The sequence below is a fragment of the Brassica napus genome, chromosome C6 (assembly GCF_020379485.1).
Source record: "Brassica napus cultivar Da-Ae chromosome C6, Da-Ae, whole genome shotgun sequence".
In the NCBI taxonomy this organism is placed as follows: domain Eukaryota; kingdom Viridiplantae; phylum Streptophyta; class Magnoliopsida; order Brassicales; family Brassicaceae; genus Brassica; species Brassica napus.
The window spans coordinates 38,719,956-38,740,952 of NC_063449.1; the positions used below are offsets into that span (position 1 = coordinate 38,719,956).

Here is a 20,997-nt window from a genome sequence, read left to right on the forward strand (position 1 = left end):
GACTAATAAAATTTATAGTCTCAAACAATATCCGTTCTAGCTATTCGCAACATGGATGAAGTCCAAATAAAATACAAAGTAAATATTAAGAAATCATTTCTACTCTATGTTTATCAAATAGAATAGTACAACACAACGTGTACTGTTTATCTTCTCCAATAGGTATGTGCATTCTCTGTTTCTTAATCTACATATATCAAAAGTAACAAAATTGTAAAATCAATTAAATATGTGAAGAAAAATAATCAGACAATCAGTTGCTGTGTCAGGAGATTATTTAGCGAAATCATGATCTTATGCTCTTTAATCTAACCAGATTATTTTGATTCGTTCGTTTTGATTGCAAAGCTTCTCGCTAACTTTAACGGTTATGTGACTTTTGTGTGATGAAAAGGAGAAAAAAATAGAAAGAAGAAACGTGTGTGTTAATTGGTAAGAGCTTAGGGTAATTTTGTATATATTGTAGATAATATATGCAATATCATAGCACATGTGTTATTATAGTTATGTACTTAATTTTTCTTTTGCTATGGTCATGTCCCCTGATTTCATGTCCCCTAATTTCTCTAAATAATACGATATCGATGAACATAATCCTCGTTGACAAAAGAAAAGGTAACATAGCGTCATAGCCCAGTTGACCTAACCAATGAAAATCACATCAACAATATCAATATTACCAAATTCTCACCAAAATCACTAACAGATAAACGAAACAGTCTTCAATTATTCACCTATTTGCTTCATACACCTTTTGCTTCTTCTTCTTCTTTCTTTTTGTAAATATTTATTTAAAATAAAATTCAACGATCAAATAACATGAGACTATATTATTATGTAAAAAATTCTATGTTACTGAATTTTTTCGTACATCCATCTTTCTTCATCAAACACATAATTTTATCGTCAATCAAACATACTCCTATACGGTTCAAAATATTCACTAAACAATATAATATACTTTTGACCCAAAGCCGATATAATATACTTTCTATTATTAATAAGAAATCCATTTTCGCATTTCTAGCATATGGTACATGAACTAACACTAATTCAGAAAACACTCTTTATACAGCCCCCAATTTCGTCAATTTAGAGGGTAAAATCAACTATTCATGTGAATTGTATATAGTTCTCAATGTACATGTAAATAAATATTATCCACGTTTCATAATAAATATTCTACGTTTTATAATTTTGTATTACAAGCAAGAGTTTTTTTTTTTAAATCACTTTAACATGAATAGTATTTCAGCTTATCTTTTTTTTTTGCCAGCAGTATTTCAGCTTATCGAATAGGTAAAAAGGTGTAGTTAAACTAAGGTATCACAATTTATATATTTTCCCTTAAACTGAAGTGTAAAGACAATTTTTGAGAATTAGATTTTTTTTTTAACTTAAGAATTAGAGATTTGTTGATAAAAAAAAAAAAGAATTAGAGATTTATAATGAAATAGATATGTCTATATAAAGAGCGAGATTTCTAAGCTTTGAATCCTGAGATTCTCCTTCATTTCTGCTACGAAAATTTTTTATATTAAAAACCATTTTTGTTATTTTACTTGTTCCTATCTCCCTAACTGAGAGAGATAAAATGAGAGGTATAGCAACAAAGATCTCCGGCGTTGCGCCGTTGTTTTTGCTATTCATCGCCGGGGCAGTCTCCGCCTTTGAGGACATCGAAAAGTTAAGGATTTGGCCTTTACCGGCGGAAGTTAGCCACGGTGGCCGGAGAATGTATTTAAGCGAAGATTTCAAGCTTGTGACGGAGGGAAGCAAATACGAGGATCCTTCAGGCATTTTGAAAGAAGGATTCGATAGAATGCTTGCAGTTGTGAGGCTGAGCCACGTCGTCTCTGGCCATCGGAACTCTTCAAGCTCCGGCGGATCTGCTCTGCTTGAGGGACTCCACGTCATCATATCTTCCTCCACCGATGAGGTTAGCTTCATCATCCCACTCACTGTCAACGAATAAAGTCACTTTTTCATGAAATTAATGATAAATACTTTGCTTACGTTTAGTTTTTAGAATGATGCCATTATTATTGGAAAAGTATAAAAAACAGTTATAAGAAAAACGTGTTAAAAAAATCTGTAAAGGAGAAGAAGAAAAAGTTAAGTTGATAAGATAAATATTCTTCTTCTTTTTTTGTTTGTTGATGAAGATCATTTTCTTTGTTTTCTTTTAGTAAATTGTCATCGCATTTTATGCTGAAAACTTTTTAAGTTGAAATTAGGGGTGGGCGTTCGGGTACCCATTCGGGTTCGGTTCGGATCTAATCGGGTTTCGGGTTTTCGGGTTTAAAGATTTCAGCTCCATTCGGGTATTTTTAAATTTCGGTTCGGGTTCGGTTCAGATCTTTGCGGGTTCGGTTCGGGTTCGGATAACCCATTTCAATTATTTTTAAAATTTTAATATTCATTATATGCTTAAAATTTTTCAAAATCCATAAAACAAAATAATATATTACATATAAATTTGTATAATATATGTCAAAATACCTAAAATTAACATATAAATGAGTTTGATTTGAATATTTGGATTGAAAATCAATAGATATTTCAAGCATTTTGGTGTTTTGAATATATTTTAGCTATTTTAGACATTTACTTTTGACTATTTATGTATATTTTCAAGTATTTTAGACAACTTAAAAGTATATTATATATTTTGGATGTTTTTAATATATATTAAATCTAAAAATAAATAATATATTTAGGTATATAAATCTATTTCGGTTACATTCGGATACCCGAGATACTTCGGTTCGGGTCGGGTTCGGTTTCGGTTCTTTAGATACCAAAATTTTGAATCCATTCGGATATTTAATCAATTTCGGTTCGGGTTTGGTACTACTTTTTCGGATCGGGTTCGGTTCGGTTCTTCGGATCCGGGTTTTTTGCCCAGCCCTAGTTGAAATTATCATTTTTAGCAAAAAATTTTTTTATCATTTATGAAAATGTTTACCATTCTCACCCTAACTAGTAAGTAGTAACTACTGGCATTATCTACGTAGAAGAATTTCTTATTGCTTAAAATAGAGTATTTTAAATAGAATATTTTTTATATGTTCAGCAAAGAGATATAAAATTGGATCCGTAGATGTATCTATTCTCCAACTTCTTATTTTTTAAATGTTTGCTTGCTTGGTTTTGCTGATTGATGTCTGGCGAGTTGTTGGTTGTGTGGTGGTCCACCGCAGTCACGGACATCTTCATTGCATAATTAAAGTTCTTAACTCTTGGCACAAAACTGGGAAAACATAATTTATGTGAGTTTTTTTTTTTTGTAAACTAAATTTACGTGAGTTTTGAAAGACCTTATTAAGTAAAGGTATATTTTTGGTATATTATTTTATAGAAATTTTAAATATACTATAATATATTTAAATTTGTTACATTTATCATTTTATTTGTATGTGAATTTTTGTATATTAAATTATATATAACTAATTTTTAAATTTGATTTTTTATGTAAAAAATATATAATTATGTATAAAACATAAATTATCTTAGTTTAAAAGATCGGAATCTCATCTCGAATAAATTCACGAAAATAAAAAAATACTCCAATAACCTACTTAAAATATAAAACCCCATTTTCAAAAAAAAAGCATACTTAATAATATTTTTTTTAAATGTAATAGTTGAAAACTGACAATTGAATATCGATCTAGAATATTATTTTAATATATCTAATGGTAAAATATTAATTGTAATCAACAAATTTTGAATTTTGTAATATTACATGAATTATAAGTTTTAAAAATCTAAAATCTATTTTATTAACATAATATATTTTTATTCATTTATTATTTTGACGTTACAAAATATTGTTTTAGTTTTATTTGTATATTAATTTTTAATAATAGTTTCTTTTTAAGTAATTTTAAAATTATCAAGAATATAATATATTTAAAATTATTATTTAAATATATCCAAATATGATGTCTCATTTTTATGTGTGTTTGCGTTGAGCATATATAATTTGTAGTTTGTATATTTAATAACACCTTGTTGCGTGCCGTTCAATGGTTTTAATAAATGTGTTGTCATTTCATTTTTATTACTACTAACATGATTTCTTAGTGATCAGTGATAATGTATTTTTAACGTTATGTATTATATTTTCTAACTCTTCATGCTGACAATTTTTTTAGAATCATTTTAATTAGATAATAGGTTTAAAGATGTAAATAAAACTGTGTATTTTGTAAATTTAATTTTTTTAGTATAACTGAGCACTATCAATTATGAAAATTATATTATGATTTTATTTTACAAAATATTTTTTTCTGTGTAATTTTTTTGTTTTATTTTGTATTTTTACAATTTTATTGCCTTATTCTTTAATTGCAGAGAATTGTTATTTCCAATTTTTGTTTCATATACCTTAAAATTCTTCGGTTGATTTTTGTTTGTTTTCTTTCTCCAATTACAATGTACAGTTCGACCGTTTATTTTTTTGGGATCAAACTACTAATATCATCAGATAGAAAAGCTTAAACTCCAAGAATGGAGTGAGTATTTGTGCTAACGAAAACTAATTTAGCCACTAATATAGTGAGATATTATAATATTAGAAGGTATGTAAACACTTCTCTGTTGTCCTATGCTAGACATAATTAAGTTGTTGTCAATTGATTCTATATTTGTGATAACTGGAAATACATCTTTATTACATCATCCTTAATTGGTTTACGATTCGACAATTTCTAATATACTGAGAGTATCATAATATTAGATGTTAATTATCTCCTTCTAATTAGGAATGCACATAATGAGAGAAATTCAAGGTGAGACAACTTTACAATTTTGTCATCATATCTATATAGAGTTAGTTTATAGATTACTCTATCTGTTTCAAAATGTAATCAGTTTTAATTAAAATATGTAATATTTAAAGTTATTACTTTAGAAAACTGTCATTTAATATATAAATTTAATCAATTACACAATAATTTACATAATTTAATTGGGCACACAATATCCAATAAGTATAAAGTTACATTGAAATATAAAAACAATTTATATAGTTAAACAAAAAATACTTAAACCATTATATTATAAAACAAATGGAATATTCAAATTATATTGAAACATTAGAATAATAAGAATTAGAAAATCTGAAATCTCAACGTCGATCATTTATGTCGGCCATCCCTTAAACCATCTCCAATGTATTCCTCTATTTTTTTCTCTAAAATAGATGAATTTCATAATAGAGATGGATTTGTCCCCGATGTATTTTTCTATTTTCTCTCTTGAAAAAAGAATATTCTTGATATATTCTTTTCTAAATTTACAAATAATACTTTTTATTTGTGAAAGTTGAAAATCAATCCAATTTATTTTAGTATTTTATAAAATTATGATATTATTTACACTAAATATTTCTTTACAAACAATTATGTAAATAAAAAATATAATTCTATTTATATAAATAATATATTTCACTAAAAAAATATTTTCGCTTATAATTGTTTAAGTAAAAAGTTACAGGATCATTTTGTAAAAGAAAATTATTTTAGTATTTTATAAAATTATGATATTATTTACACTAAATATTTTTTTACAAACAATTATGTAAATAAAAATATAATTATATTTATATAAATAATATATTTCACTAAAAAAACATTTTTGGTTATAATTGTTTAAGTAAAAAGTTACAGGATCATTTTGTAAAAACAAATAGAGGAAGTGACATGACAAAAATATAATTTCTCATTGGTCGATTATTTTCGCCTACGTGGACACTCTATCTAATGTTTATATCTTCTTTTTATTAATTATATTTGATATGTATTGCTAATGTTTAATTTATCGTAGATGAATTCTATTCCTTTTGGAAATAGTACTTAAAACAATTCTTAATTAGTACACTATTTAGACTGATATCGTTTCATCATTTATTACAAAATTATAACAGCGACCATTGTTCTAAAACGCTGTCGCCATGACCAATTATATAGCGGGTTGTGTTTGTGACCGTGGCCATTTGTAGGGCTGGGGTGCGGGTCAAACCCGCCCCGCTGACCCGCTAACCCGCGGGTTACAAAGTTTTTTTTTGTTAAAAAATTCGATCCACACAACCTGCGAACAAATAAATTTGTACCTACACCCGCCCCGCTTAATTTTGCGGATAACCCGCAGGACCCGCGGGTTATATTTTTATTTTAAAAAATATTTATTTAATTTAATTTTTGTAAAATATAATATAAATAATATATTTATAATTAAAATTTTAAATATTTTAAAATATTTTGATTATTATTTTTTAAAATTCCCATATTTTCTTTACAAAATATACATTTTTACAAAAAAAAATTTTTTTTTAAAAAAAATGGAAAAAAAAAAATTGCGGGTTGGCGGGTACCCGCGTTTCAAAATCCACCAACCTGCACCCGCCCCGCATAAAATGCTCATAACCCGCACCCGCATCCGTAAATCGATTTTTCTAAATTGTTCGACCCGCACCCGTCCCGCGGCGGGTCAAACGGGCCGGGCCCTGCGGGTAAAAACTCATATTCCCAGGCCTAGCCATTTGCCAAGATCAGTTACAAAATAGGAGATAACAGATTGAATGTCAAGTTTTAGCATCTTCCGATCAGTAGCATAATTCCAAACATGACTGTAAATAGTACACACTTTTTATTTTGTGCATTTTTTATGAGTAGTTTAATTCTGAACCATTACTTCGCTTAAAAAAATAAGGATGCAGGGTCCTTACTGTTTGATTTGACTAAAATAATACTTTTAGTTCAAGGATAAGATTGCGGAGATCCACCTAATATCAATATTAGAATCCTAGATCCAGATTTTAATCAGATTATTTTCTTTATGATCCACGATGTATGATAGTAATCCAATGTTCTTTTTTTTTGTCAACTAGTAATCCAATGTTCACAATGGTTAAAGACACTAAATTCTATTTATTATTTTTTCTTCTGAACAAATGCAAATCTGTAAGTCGGTTATAAAAGTAGTGACCTATATTTTATAAAATTTGAAGAAGTTTTTAAATACAAACATTTCAATATTAGTGAGATATGATAACGAATTCATCGTTCATTTGTTTCTTTTGACTTCGACAGATTATCTGGTATCCACTTCTAATAGTCATTAATAACGAGTTTTTTTATTCCATTAATTTTTTTAAAAATTAAAAATCATGTTTTTAATAATTTTGCCATTACGAGCTTAAAGAAAATATTGTCTGCGTGATTTTATTAAAAACCAAGCAATATTATATTATTATTACTATTATTATTATTATCTGTGTGATTGGTATCCATTGACTCACAAGGCTTTAATTTTAATAAAAATTGATGTTTTATTGTTTTTAATAAACAAAGTTCTTTGATGTTATGGTTATGAGATTAGTCATCTGATCATTTGGCCGTTACCAGTTTAAAGAAAATATTGTTTGTGTAATTTTATCAAAAATCCAACAATATTGTTGTTATTATTAAAATCTGCGTGATTGGTATGGTGCAGTTGGAATACGGAGCAGACGAATCGTACAAATTAGTGGTTCCATCCCGAGAGAAGCCGTATGCACAACTTGAGGTTAGTAGTTCCCACGCACCAACTAAAAACTAGTACTACCTTTTATCATTTTTTTCTGCCCACTTATTATTATATATCCATAAAAGATTTAAATGTGAATTCAGCTTTATTAACCATAAAAGACACCAACTTTGAATATTTGGTTGCTCTCTTTTATAGTTGAGTTCGACATCTAATTGATTCCACTGGAAAATATATACATTTAAGAGAAAAACATACGTGTTTCAAAATAAAAAGGGGAAATACAAATACTTCTATTTGACGTTGCAATTTTGTTCCTTCTAATTGTAAATATTTCATTTCTCAAAAAATATATTTCATTTTCTGTCGCCAATAAATCAACAAATAATGATATTATTCCTCATCACCTTCGAGTCGAAAAGATTAACAAAAAATCCATTATTCTGGCCACTATATATCACAATAGAGGCTCATGTAGGACCTGCGATGGTTGCCTCCACGTGAACCATACTAACCATGATGGGCTTAGTATGGTCTTTTCTTTATAGTTTGTTCTTTCATGTACTAGAATACAAATATGCAAGCAGAAGTCGTGATCTGCTTATGTGTCGATTACTATTTCCCGTTGTTTTTAATTTAGAAAATACATACACAGACCACTAATTCAGACAATGGTACAAAAAAAAGAGCATGAAAGGATATGATAATGTGTGATTCCACTAGTGTTTGTTGATCTCTTGTGCTAATATATGAAAAAGAAAAACTTAATAATGCAATCGTGAACCTCTCCACTGATATCTGTGTTGCAACGCAGGCAAAAAGCGTTTACGGTGCATTGCATGGCCTACAGGTTTGTGTTTATTATTTTCTGAACTTAGTTTTCATTTTACGAAAGAAGGATGTAATTAGTTATCGAAGAAAATAAATAAATAAAATTATAAATGCAGACATTCAGCCAGTTATGCCATTTTAATATGAAGAAAAAGGTAATAGAGATTTTAATGACTCCATGGAATATCACAGACCAGCCCAGATTCTCTTACCGTGGTCTTTTGATCGGTAAGCAAGTTTTCAGTTATTTTTAAATTAAACGTTACCAATATATATTCAACTTGTTTTTAGGATATAATAAATAGAATTGCAATATCTTCTCTTAATATGTGAAATGGATGAAATAAGATATGAGACATTGTTTGTTGCTACAGATACATCCCGACATTATTTGCCACTACCTGTTATGAAGAACGTGATTGATTCTATGACATACACCAAGCTAGTAAGCTCTTTTTTATTGTTCAATTTGGTTGGTTGATGAATCGTATCACTTATAATTCTCTGGTTGGGTTGTACGCGTAGAATGTACTTCATTGGCACATTGTGGACACACAGTCATTTCCCTTAGAGATTCCTTCGTATCCAAAACTATGGAATGGCGCTTATTCTCCCACTCAGAGATACACCTTCGAAGACGCTGCAGAGATCGTCAAGTAATGTTGGGATTCATAAATGATATATATAAAAAATTATGACTGTTAGGAATCCCATATCTGAACTACTTTTGTATATATGTAAAATATACATATAGTTATGCTGGGCGACGAGGGATTCATGTCTTAGCTGAGATTGATGTTCCAGGCCACGCTCTCTCATGGTAATTTCTTTTTGTTACCCTTCTTCATATCCCATTTCTTTATATTCAAAATTATTTTCGATGTGAATAATTTTCATTCTAATAAATAAATAAAGGGGAAAGGGATATCCTTCCTTGTGGCCGTCCAAGAATTGTCAAGAACCGCTTGACGTGAGTAGTGACTTTACATTCAAGGTCATTGATGGCATTCTCTCCGGTACGATCTTTAAAAACACTTTCTTTCAGCTCAATCATATTTATATCATTATACACTTAACCAAACCTTTTCTAATGGAATTAACTTTTTCAGATTTCAGCAAGATCTTTAAGTTTAAATTTATCCACTTGGGAGGTGACGAAGTAAATACAAGTAAGAAATTATCCACTGTTTAACAAATAGTACATTTCTTCTCTATCATGTTTAGTTTCCTGGTATATTAACTACATGTACTTTCGTTGCAGCTTGCTGGTCTACAACACCTCGAATATCCAAATGGTAATGATACTTGTAGACATTTCATCTGCTCATGTTATTTATTTGAACTATCTAACCTACAGGCTAAAAAAACATCGGAAAACTGAAGCAGAAGCTTATGAATATTTCGTACTGAGGGCGCAAAAAATTGCTTCGTCACACGGATATGAAATCATCAACTGGTAATTTAAAATATCCTTTCATTGGACAGTAAAAAAATGCTAATCAAAGTAGCTTTTTCTTAGTAACTACATTTTGCTCTAATGTTATATACTGTAGGGAAGAAACCTTCAACAACTTTGGAAACAAATTAAACCCGAAAACGGTGGTCCACAACTGGTAAATGCAAACCATAAATTGTGTAGAAGACAACATTGAATACTTATCTTTTTACTTGGTGAATCAGGCTTGGTACAGGAGTTGTTGGGAGAGTGACGGCGGCCGGTTTAAGGTGCATAATGAGTAACCAAGACAAATGGTATTTGGACCATATAGACACACCGTGGCAAATGTTTTACGCGAACGAGCCATTTGAGATGATAAAGGATGAAAAGCGACAAAGTCTAGTACTTGGTGGTGAAGTGTGCATGTGGGGTGAACATATTGATGCTTCTGACATTCAGCAAACCATTTGGCCTCGTGCTGCCGCAGCTGCAGGTACATATATAAACCTTTTCTTATACATCTTGCAAAATATTTTATTTTTACATTTTGTATGCTACTTTTTTGCTAAAAATATTAACGTTTTATATTCTGGTGTTTGATAGAGCGGTTGTGGACACCCTACACAAAGTTGGCTGAAAATCCAGACAAGGTAACTACGAGGTTGGCTAACTTTAGATGCTTGTTGAATGAAAGAGGAGTTGCAGCTGCACCTTTGGTTGGTGGAGGACGAGTCGCGCCTTTCGAGCCAGGTTCATGTCTCGCTCAGTAACGATCGAAATGGTTTAGATTGTAGAATATGTTACAGTCAGCGGTATCGTGGCTGAGCACAAGCAACAGCCAGCAATCAAGTGAAATTCAAATATAAAATAGTTTATTTTAACTAGAGATGGAAATTTATCCTTTTGTCTTTATAATTTGATTCTCTATGTTATAACTCATAAGTTATAACTCATTCTCCAATATGTATTTCTTTTGTCTTATATGGAATTATAACCACTCTGCTTCATAATAGTAACTAGTAAGTAATGAATCAATATATTATAGTTGTTTTGAATACTTATTTTGATTAAGACCACAATCTTATTCTTACTATTTCAACTTATATATATAAATATAATATATATATTTTAACATCGAAAATCTATTCTATTACCCAAACTTGAGGTGGTTTGGGTAACCAAACCGGAATAGAACAATTAATGAAATAGAGTACTCTATGAAAAGATCTCGCAGTCCTAGTTAAGAAATCTAAAATTTGATTTTGTGCTCGTGAAATATGAGTAATCTTATATATTAGAGAGAAGCTTAAACAATGCTTTAATAATGGGGTCTTTGCTAATATAAATTTACACAGTTTCTTAATATTTGTGGATAATGAACTAAGAGCAATACTTCAGCCAATGATGATACTACATTAATTTTTATGTTGTCTAGTTACCGACAAGTAATTTATTGATTCGTAGCAACGATACCCTTTTTCTAATTCATTTTTATTCTAAAAAATAATGAGAAATTGCCACATATAGCTTCTTTTTTTTATCAACTAATACTTGTTTCTAACTTTTTAATATTGGATAACGCATTACCTTATGAGATAATCTCTAACTCTATTAGATATGATGATCCACATATAGCTCTAAAACATGGATTTGTTTTCAAACTAAGCCATAAGGGTTTATAATGACTAAATATATTACATTAAATGGGTAAATGATAATTATACAATTTCATACATATATGTTAAATAAATAAATATTTAAATATTTTTTTTGATTTTTTTGAAATTTTTTTTTTTGATATTTTTTCAAAAACTTTAAATTTAAAATATATTGATAAATATGAATATATATTCACTCAATTTGAATTATATGTATATTTAGTAAAATATTCTTAAATATGTATAACATATTTCTAAAGTTTAAGTAAGACCTTCTTGAATTTGATATCTAAATTTTATAAAGATCTTATACAAATTTATATATTCATATAAATAAAATTTAGTAAAATGTCTTACACATTTAAAAACGCTTTCCTAAATATATATACAAGTTACATTTAAAATAATAATAATCTAATTATACGTTTATGAAGGCATTCATGAATTAGATATTTTTCACAAATTCAAAAGAAAAATTGATTTGATTTGATTTTATTATTTTTAACGTCTATTTATTTTTATATATTTCATAAATAATTAACTAATTTTATAAATGAAGGAATAATTATTATTTACCCATTTAATAAAACCTAATTTGGTAACTTTGATCATATATTGGAGGTTATTTAGAAACAAAAACTAAAAAGGATATTTATGAAATCTCCCCAATTTTTTTTTATCACTAAATAATATAATAAACTTTAAAAGTGCTAATTTAGAGATTTTACTTTTTAATATATGGAAGTAAAAGTAAAAATCGAACCGAAAGCTCTATCTATAAACAGGTCCATATGATTTTCTTGCAGCACATTAAGAGGTTGCTTTCTCTCTAATATAAGCTACAACTATTATAAGATCGTCAGAAGTTCCAACAAAGTTCAAAAAAAGAAATGTTTGTCGGGTCTGTTCGTATTCTTATTCTTCGTTGCTCTAACACTAGCAGCCAGATCGTTAATACCACCTTTTCTCGCCGCTTTTCTTCCGTTCCGGCGGCGGAAAAGGCAAAGGATTCTGTTATTGAATTGGCGCTGAACTCGGTGGTGAAAGTGTTTTGCAGCTCTTCCAAGTCTAACGTTTTGCAACCTTGGCAAAAAAATCTCCCGCGACAATGTTCTGGCTCTGGTAACAGATAGACATATGTCACATACCTCTCCTCTTGTCGAATTTTTCTTTTTTATCTTTTTTACAATATTCGTCACATGACGCTTAGATATTGATGTATGTGGAATTAGGATAATCATCCAAAATATTTGTATTGTAATCATAATTATATAGGCAAATCTCCAAAATAGCACCTTTCTAAGTTTATATCACAAAAATAGCACTCCAAAACTAAAATGACCAAAATAACACCTTTCTAAGTTTATCCTTTGAAAATTTTAATTTTTTTATTTTTCAAAATTTGAAATCTTATCCCCAAAACCTCATTTCTCAACTCTAAACCCTAAACCTTAAACTCTAAACCCTAAACCCTAAACTCTAAACCCTAAACTCTAAACCCTAAACCCTAAACCCTAAACTCTAAACCCTAAACCCTAAATCCTAAACCCCACCCTTTAACTCTAAACCCTAAGTTTGTGACTTTTGATAAAACATTAAGTGCTATTTTTGTGACTTTTGACCTGAAGTGCTAGTTTGGGAACAAAAACTTGATTTAGTGCTATTTTTGTCTTTTTCTCTAATTATATTTTGATATTACGGAGAGAAACTAATTATTCATGTTCTAGTTGTTTTTGGTATTTTTGCAAAAATCAATATCCGAGAAACCCTAAATTTTGGATTACTAATGTGCATGTTATTTGTTTACTTAATTAGGGTGTTACGTACACTTGCCTGTTTGTTTTTCTTCTTTGCGTGGTTTTAAATCATATCGTTGTTTCTAATTGATGTAGGATTTGTCATATCAAACAATAAGATTCTTACGAACGCTCATGTAGTGGCTGATTCACACATTCGTGCAAGTCAGAAAGCATGGTTCACCAACCAAATTCAAAGCAGAAGTCGAATCAGTTGGTCATGCTTGTGATTTGGCAATTTTGAAGATTAAAAGCAAAACGTTTCGGAAGGATTTGAAGCCTTTGGACTTCGGAGACGTACCCTTTCCTAAAGAAACTGTGTTTGTTGTTGGATATCCAAGAGGTAAAATTCAGATTATTGTTTGAGTATATAGGAAATAATAGAGTAACTAAGACAGCTAAAATGACCATGGTTTCGTTTTATATTTCAAATATCGTTAGATGGATATTTTAGTAAAAGATTTCATGTTAGTATATCTGATACCATGCTATATTTGGAAAACCATAGACAATAAAACGCAGCACTTGGTTTCGTTTTATATCATATGATAGGCAACAATTTTGCTGAAAGTAATAAGAAAATGACTATTGATATATGTTATGAACTCAATTTGCAGGGGGTGATAGCATTTGCATTACGAAAGGTGTTGTCTCTAGGATTGAAGTTACCAGATACTCTCACAGCAAAACTAGTTTAATGACAATACAAACAGACGCAGCTATTAATCATGGAAATAGTGGTGGTCCAGCATTCATGGATAACAAAGTTGTTGGTGTAGCCTTTCAAGGTTATAAGAATATATACAGGGTAAGTTGAAACTGTTATAATATTTGAATAAATGGAGACGAGACAAGCCTTTTTCAAACTTTTTTGGTGATTATCAAATGCAGCTACATTATCCCAACTCCAGTAGTTAAGCATTTCATATCTGGTGTAGAAGAAAATGACCAATTCCCTGGATTCTGCTCGTTGGGTATACTGTGTCAGCATATGCAGAACGCTCGTATGCGTAATTACTTCAAGATGACCTCTAAAATGATAGGAATTCTAATAAAAAGAATAAACCCGTCGTCAAGTTCTTATGGTATTCTGAAAAAGGATGACGTTCTTCTCTCGATTGAAACGACGAGACAGGTAAACATTTATATATTACACAAATTATTTTTCAATATTGATTCAGTTGTGAAAGTTCACCATCTTTATGTTTGATACAGTTGTTTTTCGGAAGACAGAAAGCATAAATTTCAGTCACTTGGTTTCTATGAAGAAACCATGTGAAACAACAACTCTGAAAGTCCTAAGAGATGGAAAAACACATGAATTCAATATCAATATAACCCCCGTACGTAAGTTAATGAACGTCCATTTTTTTTTTTAACTTCGTTGTATGAGTTTTGTAACTTCTTTCTGAAATTATTGGATATTGTGTTTTTTTTCTCTAGTTCAACCGATCTTTTACATTTTGTGTTATGCATGGTAACTTACGTAGGTGGAACCTCTAATTCAAGTGTGATAAGCTTCCAAGTTATTACATATTTGCCGGTTTGGTCTTTTTGCCTTCTACTCCTCAGCCAGGAACGATACCCAAGAAAGCCGGTGAACAGATCGTCCTACTTTCTCAGGTGTTAGAGGATGAAACCACTGTAGGATACACGTTTTTGAACAATTCGCGGGTAACTTTTGTTCTCGAGTCTTGTTTGTATTATAATATGGCCCGTGACACCATGAATCGTCTCAGTTTTTAATTTAACTGACATAACGTTGAAAGATATCATATAGTTCCACACTTGTAAGATAATTTTTTAGACTATGCAAATCATATTTGTGGTGGAAACAGGTAAAGAAAGTGAACGGAGTGCAAGTGGAGAATCTGAAGCATCTACGTCAGCTCATAGAGAAATGTTGCACTGGGGATTTGAGAATTGATCTAGAGAACGATAATACCATCATCATCGGCTACAAGTCTGGGAAAAGAGCAACTCCTAAGATTTTGAAACGTTACGGAATACCATCGACCATGTCTAAGGACCTTCAGTCTTTGTAGCCGAATTGTAGTTAACCAAAGAGTTTTGATCTAGATCTATTGATTTTCTTTCGATCAACTTCTGATCAACAAGGAAAATTATTTTGTCATTTTAGTGAATATATATATATATGTGCGAAAATGTTTTAACTATGTGGTATTGAGTAGGGGACAAGACTGAAGTCTATGTTCTCAGATTAACATTGGTTAGTTTTCTCTGTCATAAACTCTCAAAGAGTGCTGATCTTGCTTGATAGAGGTCTCATAACACACTACTTTTTAAGTTAATAACCTTTCAGATAGAGAATTTTGAGTGTAAAACCAACAAAGCCATTAGAAACCAACTTCATCTAGAGAAAATCTATTTCTTGTGTGATAAAAACAGAAACACAAAAGACTTAAACAACAAGAGAGTGTATCAAATGCTTTTTGGCAAGACGGACATAAACAAAGTTCTGGTTATTTCTCAAGTGGAGCTTTCTGTTTTCTGCTTCTTGGCCTTCTCAATCAGAGGTTTCAACTGTTTCTTCTCCGCAAGAAGCTTGAGGAAGTTGAACAAAAACGGAATGTAGTTGTGCTTCCTCCTAACATTCTCCGTTTTCCACTTCATGAACTTCTCTTCCTCCATCACAATCTTATCGCTCACAGCTTCTATCCCAGTCTTCACCTCGCCAATCAACACCTCAAGCTCTCCCGCACGGCTCTTCTCCGCACCAGCCAACTCCTGGAGCATCTGCTCCTTCTGCCTCTGAAGCTCCTTGAGCTCCGCCGTGTAAATATCCTTCCTGTTTTTAATGACAGCCAAAAGATTGAACCTAATCTCGCTCTGCGAGTACCTCTCGATCCTTTCTTGGATCACCGGCTGAACCAACTGCAGCCATTCGATGCCGCTTTGGTCCCCAGGGCAGGGGCCAAGGCTTATAGGTCCTTCCTTGAGACCATCGAGCTCGTACAAGACTCCTTCCACAGGTACGTAGCTTATGAAATGGTAGACGTCATCGTCTTTTGTAGCAGTCTTTTGTTCCTCTGGGACGAATGGCTCGGGCCTTGCGAAACTGTTGTGGGCAGTCCTTATCGCCTCGCTGTTGTTGATGGCCAAGCCCTTGAGGTCGGATGGAAAGTTCTTGGTGAACTCTTTCAGCGTCGATAGCTCAGGACCGATGTCGACCTGGGGAGAGTTCAAGAGGATAGACAAGATCGCTTGGGTCGCACAAGCATTGTTAATGACCTGTGAAGTATAGAACGTTTAAGATTTGAGGTTGAATAAGAAAAAGATAATATGTTATTTAATACAAAACCTGGTTTGCAAAAAAGAGGTTAGAAACTGGATCTTGAATTGTTGGACGATCGTCTTTTACCCCAGCTTGCCATTTGAAGAGAAAGATCAAACCGTACACGGGTCTACAAGGCAGCCACAAGGTTGGAAAAAACATATATTAATAAGGGCATAGATATAACATACAGTTGAAAGTCTAAACCCATTTACGTTCCATTAAAAAATAAGGTGGAGTAATATAATTGTGGATGTAACTACTCACTTGAGGTTATTGAGAGAATCAAGATCAAGGGAGTACAATTCTTCAACCTACAGAACAAAGAGTATACATCAAAATGGATTGGAATAATCATAAACAAGTGGTAAAAGCTGACAAAAAGAAATCGTTTCAATAGCCAGTTTCAGCTTTGACGATGCACTTGGACATCTAAAAGGAACGAGTAAAGATGTTTGACAGTAAAGACATTAAATAGCAGAGACCATCAGTGCAGAAGGTAGCTACAGAACATGAGTATATTAATTACAGAAAATTAAAAACAGAAAGATAACATGAAGAGTATATTAATTACCTGGACACCTTTGACTTGCATTTGTTGAATGAGCTCTGTAAACACACCTGTAGTTACATATACAAATCAATTAGCAAAAACACACCAATGGAACATCAGTAGATTAAAAGCTAAAGACAGTTACAGAGTGCAGAACCTTGGACAGAGTCACACAGATCTATATACGAACTTGTTTACTATATAAACTCCAAAAATTACAATCAGTTTCTTTAACTTCCAAAGCCTAACACTGAACTCTTGAAACAGAAGCTAAAATAACCTTAGACCAGAAATTTTCAAAGTTTGAGTCTTTGAGATAAGACTGCATGTTTTATATAGTACCAAAGGCACACATTCAGATACTCACAGGGCATGAGAACAACACTAGAAACATAAATTTCAAATCTTTTTTTTTTTATTTATAAAACAATCAAAATAAACAGAAGTTTGGATTTAACATATCGAATTCAAGTGAGTGAGAATTAGTAACCCAACACCATTATTTATCCATCGCAAGAGAAGATGAGGAAGAGACCAAACGTACCAGGATCCGACTCGATCGTGCACCAAGACATGACGAAACGAGCTAAGAGAGGAAAAGCGAACTTGGGATTCTCGAGAGAGAGAGAGAGAGACGAGAGACGGACTTGGGATTCTCGAGATCGAATCCGATTTGGGAATTAGGGTTTAAACTTCACTGATTTCGCCATATACTATTTTCTTCTTTTGTTTTATATACCACCGCCTTCTCCTATCCGGGTTAGTCTTGGTTCCTTGTTTTTTTTTTTTTTTTTGAGGAAATTTCAACTCTTTTACCATCTTTTAAATTTATTTTTAAAAATAATATTTTTTTTATAAATATTTAAGTTTGTGATTAAAAAACTAAGCTAACTTTTTCTAATCATAAAAGTAATTTATAGAACATTTATAAAAGTTTATAAATCTAATTCTTTATCCTAAACATTAACCTTTAAATAATAATCTGTAAACCATAAATTCAAATGTCAAATTATTTTAATTGATTGTATTTTTAACACGTGGTATCTAACTTATAATATTTCAATTAATTTTCCTTTTTTATCAGTTTATTAGTTTAAAGATGATATAAATATATATATGAAAATAAAAATAATAAATACTATAATAAAAATGACTAGAAGACAAGAATAGATCAAGTGAAGTAAACTGTAGAAATGATTTACTTTCCAAAATTTCTTCTAGTTAACAGAATATTAACTGTACTAATTTTTTTAGTGAGCTTTAGAGATATAGAATCCAAGATATTAATTCAATTGTAAACATTAAAATTTGAGATTGTCATTTTTCTAACGATTATAAAAAAAATAGTCATACAACAAATAAAATACATCTTCCATTCTGTACTGTAGCTTTTCCATATTAAGAACGAACACTTTAATCGGTCCATTTGCATTTGATTAGTGAGTTTCCTCAAATAAGTTTTTTATTCGCTTCAGCCTTCAAGGATTGGAATAAAAAAGCTACCGAAAAACATAACGGAAACCTGGTTTAGAAGATAAAAATTATCTCTCACTAGGATCGCAAATGAAGTCTAAAGCGTTTGACATAGAACCTTAGGATAGACAAAAGCACACAAACTCCAAGACAAACTAATCCAAACTGTTTGCAATCTTTCTCTTCTGTTTAGTACTCGTCATAACTATTTTTCAATCAATGCACGACGGGTTTCAAAGGATGAGCCCTCAGTTTCGAAAAATCCAGGCTAGCATCAAGCACCTCGTCCAGCTCCCCAATAACACCTCTGATCAAAAACATATAACACAAAACTTTTATTAAACAAAAAAATCATCAAGACGATACTGTGAGCAGGGATGAGTCTTTTTACATGTTGTCGCCTCTGATAATGTACAAACCCAACACATGTTGTTGTACTCCTTCCTGTGAAATATCAAGACACGTAAAACATCAACAACACTTTAAGAGAGGTCCTAGTGCTCATTAACTGACCTTGTTTAGGTTTACAATAGACAGTAATGGAGGGTAATTAACAAGAAACTAAAGACGCAACTCATTTTGAGATCACGTGCCTTTTCTCCGTTTCCTAACATGTTTTAGACAGAATAACATGTCATATGAAAGACTAATCTACATGTATACATCATTTTAGCAGAATCATCTCTATTTCCATCCTAAATAACATTGGTCTGGTACAGTATCAACTTTGCCTCACAAACTCTTAGCGCAACAAGAAATTATACAGGAAACAAACCTTTCAACATCTTTGCGGAAACAAAAGGTGGTGGTCCTGTATTAATTACACACTCGCACCTAAAAGGCTAGGACTTCTAGCGAATGAACTCACACTTTTCTCATTTAATCATAACATTTGACGAATCACTATTCACTAGCACTAGATCAATATCAATGTAGGGTTGTAAGCTCCATCGCCATATCTGTACTGGCAAATTCACACTACCTGAGGCCAATTATTTTTTCTGTATCCACCATTCTCTCACAAAACAAACTACTGCACGGACCAGCCTGTCTAAAATGTCAGAATATGTTTGTTCCACAATGTAAAGCAAGAAATCAAAATGACCAATACCGGATGAAGACGGATGCTCTGACAAAGAACAAAGCTAATCTCGCACAATCTATTTCTAGTATTTAACTCCACACAAGACGTAGTAGCCACTTAACTGAAAGTGAAGGATGCACAAGCCATTATAAAATGGAGTGAACAAAGTTACACAGGTCATGAAATATCCATTTCTTTATGGAGAGAAGTACTTATATCCATTCAATTTGGTAAAATTTAAAATGAAAAAAAAAAAAACAGGAATCAGAAGCTTTACCTTAGTGGAGAAGACGCGTTCATGAGATTCATCCAGGATTATATTAGTAGCCTGGTCAAAACCTTTCAGAACTCCCTAATAAGCAAAACAACAGTGTTCTTTTTGCTAAGTTACTTGCTTTTAAAATCAATATAACAAAATAGAGAGAGAGAGAATAATAACATACCACAATGTTGCGTCCATCGTTGGTAATCACCGAAATAATCTCTGCAGCACCAATCCAAAAGATAAGATTTTTCAGACAAATGATGCGACAGAAGATCAAGAAGTGGCAAAAAAAAAAAAAAAAAAAAAAAAAAAAATCGAAAAGACAACTTACGATCGACAAGAGACTCAAGTCCAGTAGTTGTCGCCATGCTACAGTTGAAAGTCCTGAAAAGGTTACAATGATAGTTCAGCAGGAGTTTCATCGAACACTTGGTGGGCATTACGGATAACAAACATAAATCAACAGAATCCGGATAAGAACCCAGAATTACGAGAAAAAAACAAAGATCATTCCAGCATAATTCGACACCCTTCCTTTCGAAAAAGAAAACAAATCTTAAAGGGACGGAATCAAAGGAAAACGAATGTAAATTTGATTATAGCTCATGGAAGAGGGTTCAACAGTATTCAGGAAACGTATGAGGAAAACGAGAGAGAAAAGATTCGACCTTTGCTGCTTCTGAATCTAAGCCCTTTTCCTCTCACTGTTAAAGCCCTAATTAAAACCCCTTTCGCCGTCACTTTCTTTTCTCAGAAAACTCGGGTTTGTGTTTTCTTAGATTAAACCCGCCTTCGAACCGGTGATCCATATAAAATACAATTCGAATTAAATTAAAAATCATCAATTTAAAAACGCAATAATAAATGAATTTTTATATTGACTTAAATTTTCATTGGTTAAAAATCTTTTACTAATATAGTATTATATAATAAAATTTATTAATTTATTTATTTATATCTCATTCATAATTATCAAATGACTCGGCGATCCAAAAAATAATTAGATTATGTGTCTAAATTCACTTTAAATACATTGGTGATGATTGGTTCAACTGTGGTTCTAAAAATTTA

At 31.3% G+C, this 20,997-nt stretch overlaps 3 protein-coding genes and 1 pseudogene across 3 annotated transcripts; 2 read left to right on the forward strand and 2 right to left on the reverse strand.

Moving 5' to 3' along the window:
- The first annotated feature begins 1,462 nt into the window (after nucleotides 1-1,462).
- LOC111197814 (beta-hexosaminidase 3) lies at nucleotides 1,463-10,859 on the forward strand. The gene is made up of 14 exons (XM_048760195.1): nucleotides 1,463-1,939; nucleotides 7,501-7,572; nucleotides 8,348-8,383; nucleotides 8,481-8,592; nucleotides 8,739-8,809; nucleotides 8,890-9,020; nucleotides 9,119-9,184; nucleotides 9,280-9,380; nucleotides 9,474-9,533; nucleotides 9,626-9,659; nucleotides 9,722-9,820; nucleotides 9,918-9,977; nucleotides 10,045-10,295; nucleotides 10,406-10,859. The coding sequence occupies exons 1-14, from the start codon at nucleotides 1,595-1,597 to the stop codon at nucleotides 10,570-10,572; spliced, it is 1,605 nt and encodes a 534-aa protein (XP_048616152.1). The 5' UTR covers nucleotides 1,463-1,594; the 3' UTR covers nucleotides 10,573-10,859.
- A 732-nt stretch (nucleotides 10,860-11,591) lies between these two features.
- LOC125588640 lies at nucleotides 11,592-15,369 on the forward strand (annotated as a pseudogene).
- A 187-nt stretch (nucleotides 15,370-15,556) lies between these two features.
- On the reverse strand, nucleotides 15,557-17,897 carry LOC106426286 (ubiquitin carboxyl-terminal hydrolase 2). Its single transcript, XM_013867010.3, has 5 exons — nucleotides 17,649-17,897; nucleotides 17,126-17,172; nucleotides 16,819-16,865; nucleotides 16,579-16,681; nucleotides 15,557-16,508 (listed from the first exon to the last, which is right to left on the reverse strand). The coding sequence occupies exons 1-5, from the start codon at nucleotides 17,677-17,679 to the stop codon at nucleotides 15,747-15,749; spliced, it is 990 nt and encodes a 329-aa protein (XP_013722464.1). The 5' UTR covers nucleotides 17,680-17,897; the 3' UTR covers nucleotides 15,557-15,746.
- A 715-nt stretch (nucleotides 17,898-18,612) lies between these two features.
- LOC106426215 (sm-like protein LSM8) lies at nucleotides 18,613-20,743 on the reverse strand. The gene is made up of 6 exons (XM_013866929.3): nucleotides 20,595-20,743; nucleotides 20,258-20,310; nucleotides 20,105-20,145; nucleotides 19,939-20,013; nucleotides 18,969-19,021; nucleotides 18,613-18,884 (listed from the first exon to the last, which is right to left on the reverse strand). The coding sequence occupies exons 2-6, from the start codon at nucleotides 20,292-20,294 to the stop codon at nucleotides 18,794-18,796; spliced, it is 297 nt and encodes a 98-aa protein (XP_013722383.1). The 5' UTR covers nucleotides 20,295-20,310; nucleotides 20,595-20,743; the 3' UTR covers nucleotides 18,613-18,793.
- Nucleotides 20,744-20,997: the final 254 nt, after the last annotated feature.

What these genes read in the sequence shown, in the direction of transcription:
- LOC106426286 (XM_013867010.3), bottom strand. Translation starts at nt 17,679, where the DNA reads ATGTCTTGGTGCACGATCGAGTCGGATCCTG. An exon ending in CACGATCGAGTCGGATCCTG is followed by an intron (nt 17,173 to 17,648) that starts GTACGTTTGGTC and finishes ATGTAACTACAG; the next exon opens with GTGTGTTTACAGAGCTCATT. An exon ending in TGCAAGTCAAAGGTGTCCAG is followed by an intron (nt 16,866 to 17,125) that starts GTAATTAATATA and finishes TTTGTTCTGTAG; the next exon opens with GTTGAAGAATTGTACTCCCT.
- LOC111197814 (XM_048760195.1), top strand. Translation starts at nt 1,595, where the DNA reads ATGAGAGGTATAGCAACAAAGATCTCCGGCGTTGCGCCGTTGTTTTTG. An exon ending in GACGCTGCAGAGATCGTCAA is followed by an intron (nt 9,021 to 9,118) that starts GTAATGTTGGGA and finishes ATATACATATAG; the next exon opens with TTATGCTGGGCGACGAGGGA. An exon ending in GGATATGAAATCATCAACTG is followed by an intron (nt 9,821 to 9,917) that starts GTAATTTAAAAT and finishes TATATACTGTAG; the next exon opens with GGAAGAAACCTTCAACAACT.
- LOC106426215 (XM_013866929.3), bottom strand. Translation starts at nt 20,294, where the DNA reads ATGGCGACAACTACTGGACTTGAGTCTCTTGTCGATC. An exon ending in ACTTGAGTCTCTTGTCGATC is followed by an intron (nt 20,146 to 20,257) that starts GTAAGTTGTCTT and finishes TTGGTGCTGCAG; the next exon opens with AGATTATTTCGGTGATTACC. An exon ending in ACGATGGACGCAACATTGTG is followed by an intron (nt 20,014 to 20,104) that starts GTATGTTATTAT and finishes TTTGCTTATTAG; the next exon opens with GGAGTTCTGAAAGGTTTTGA.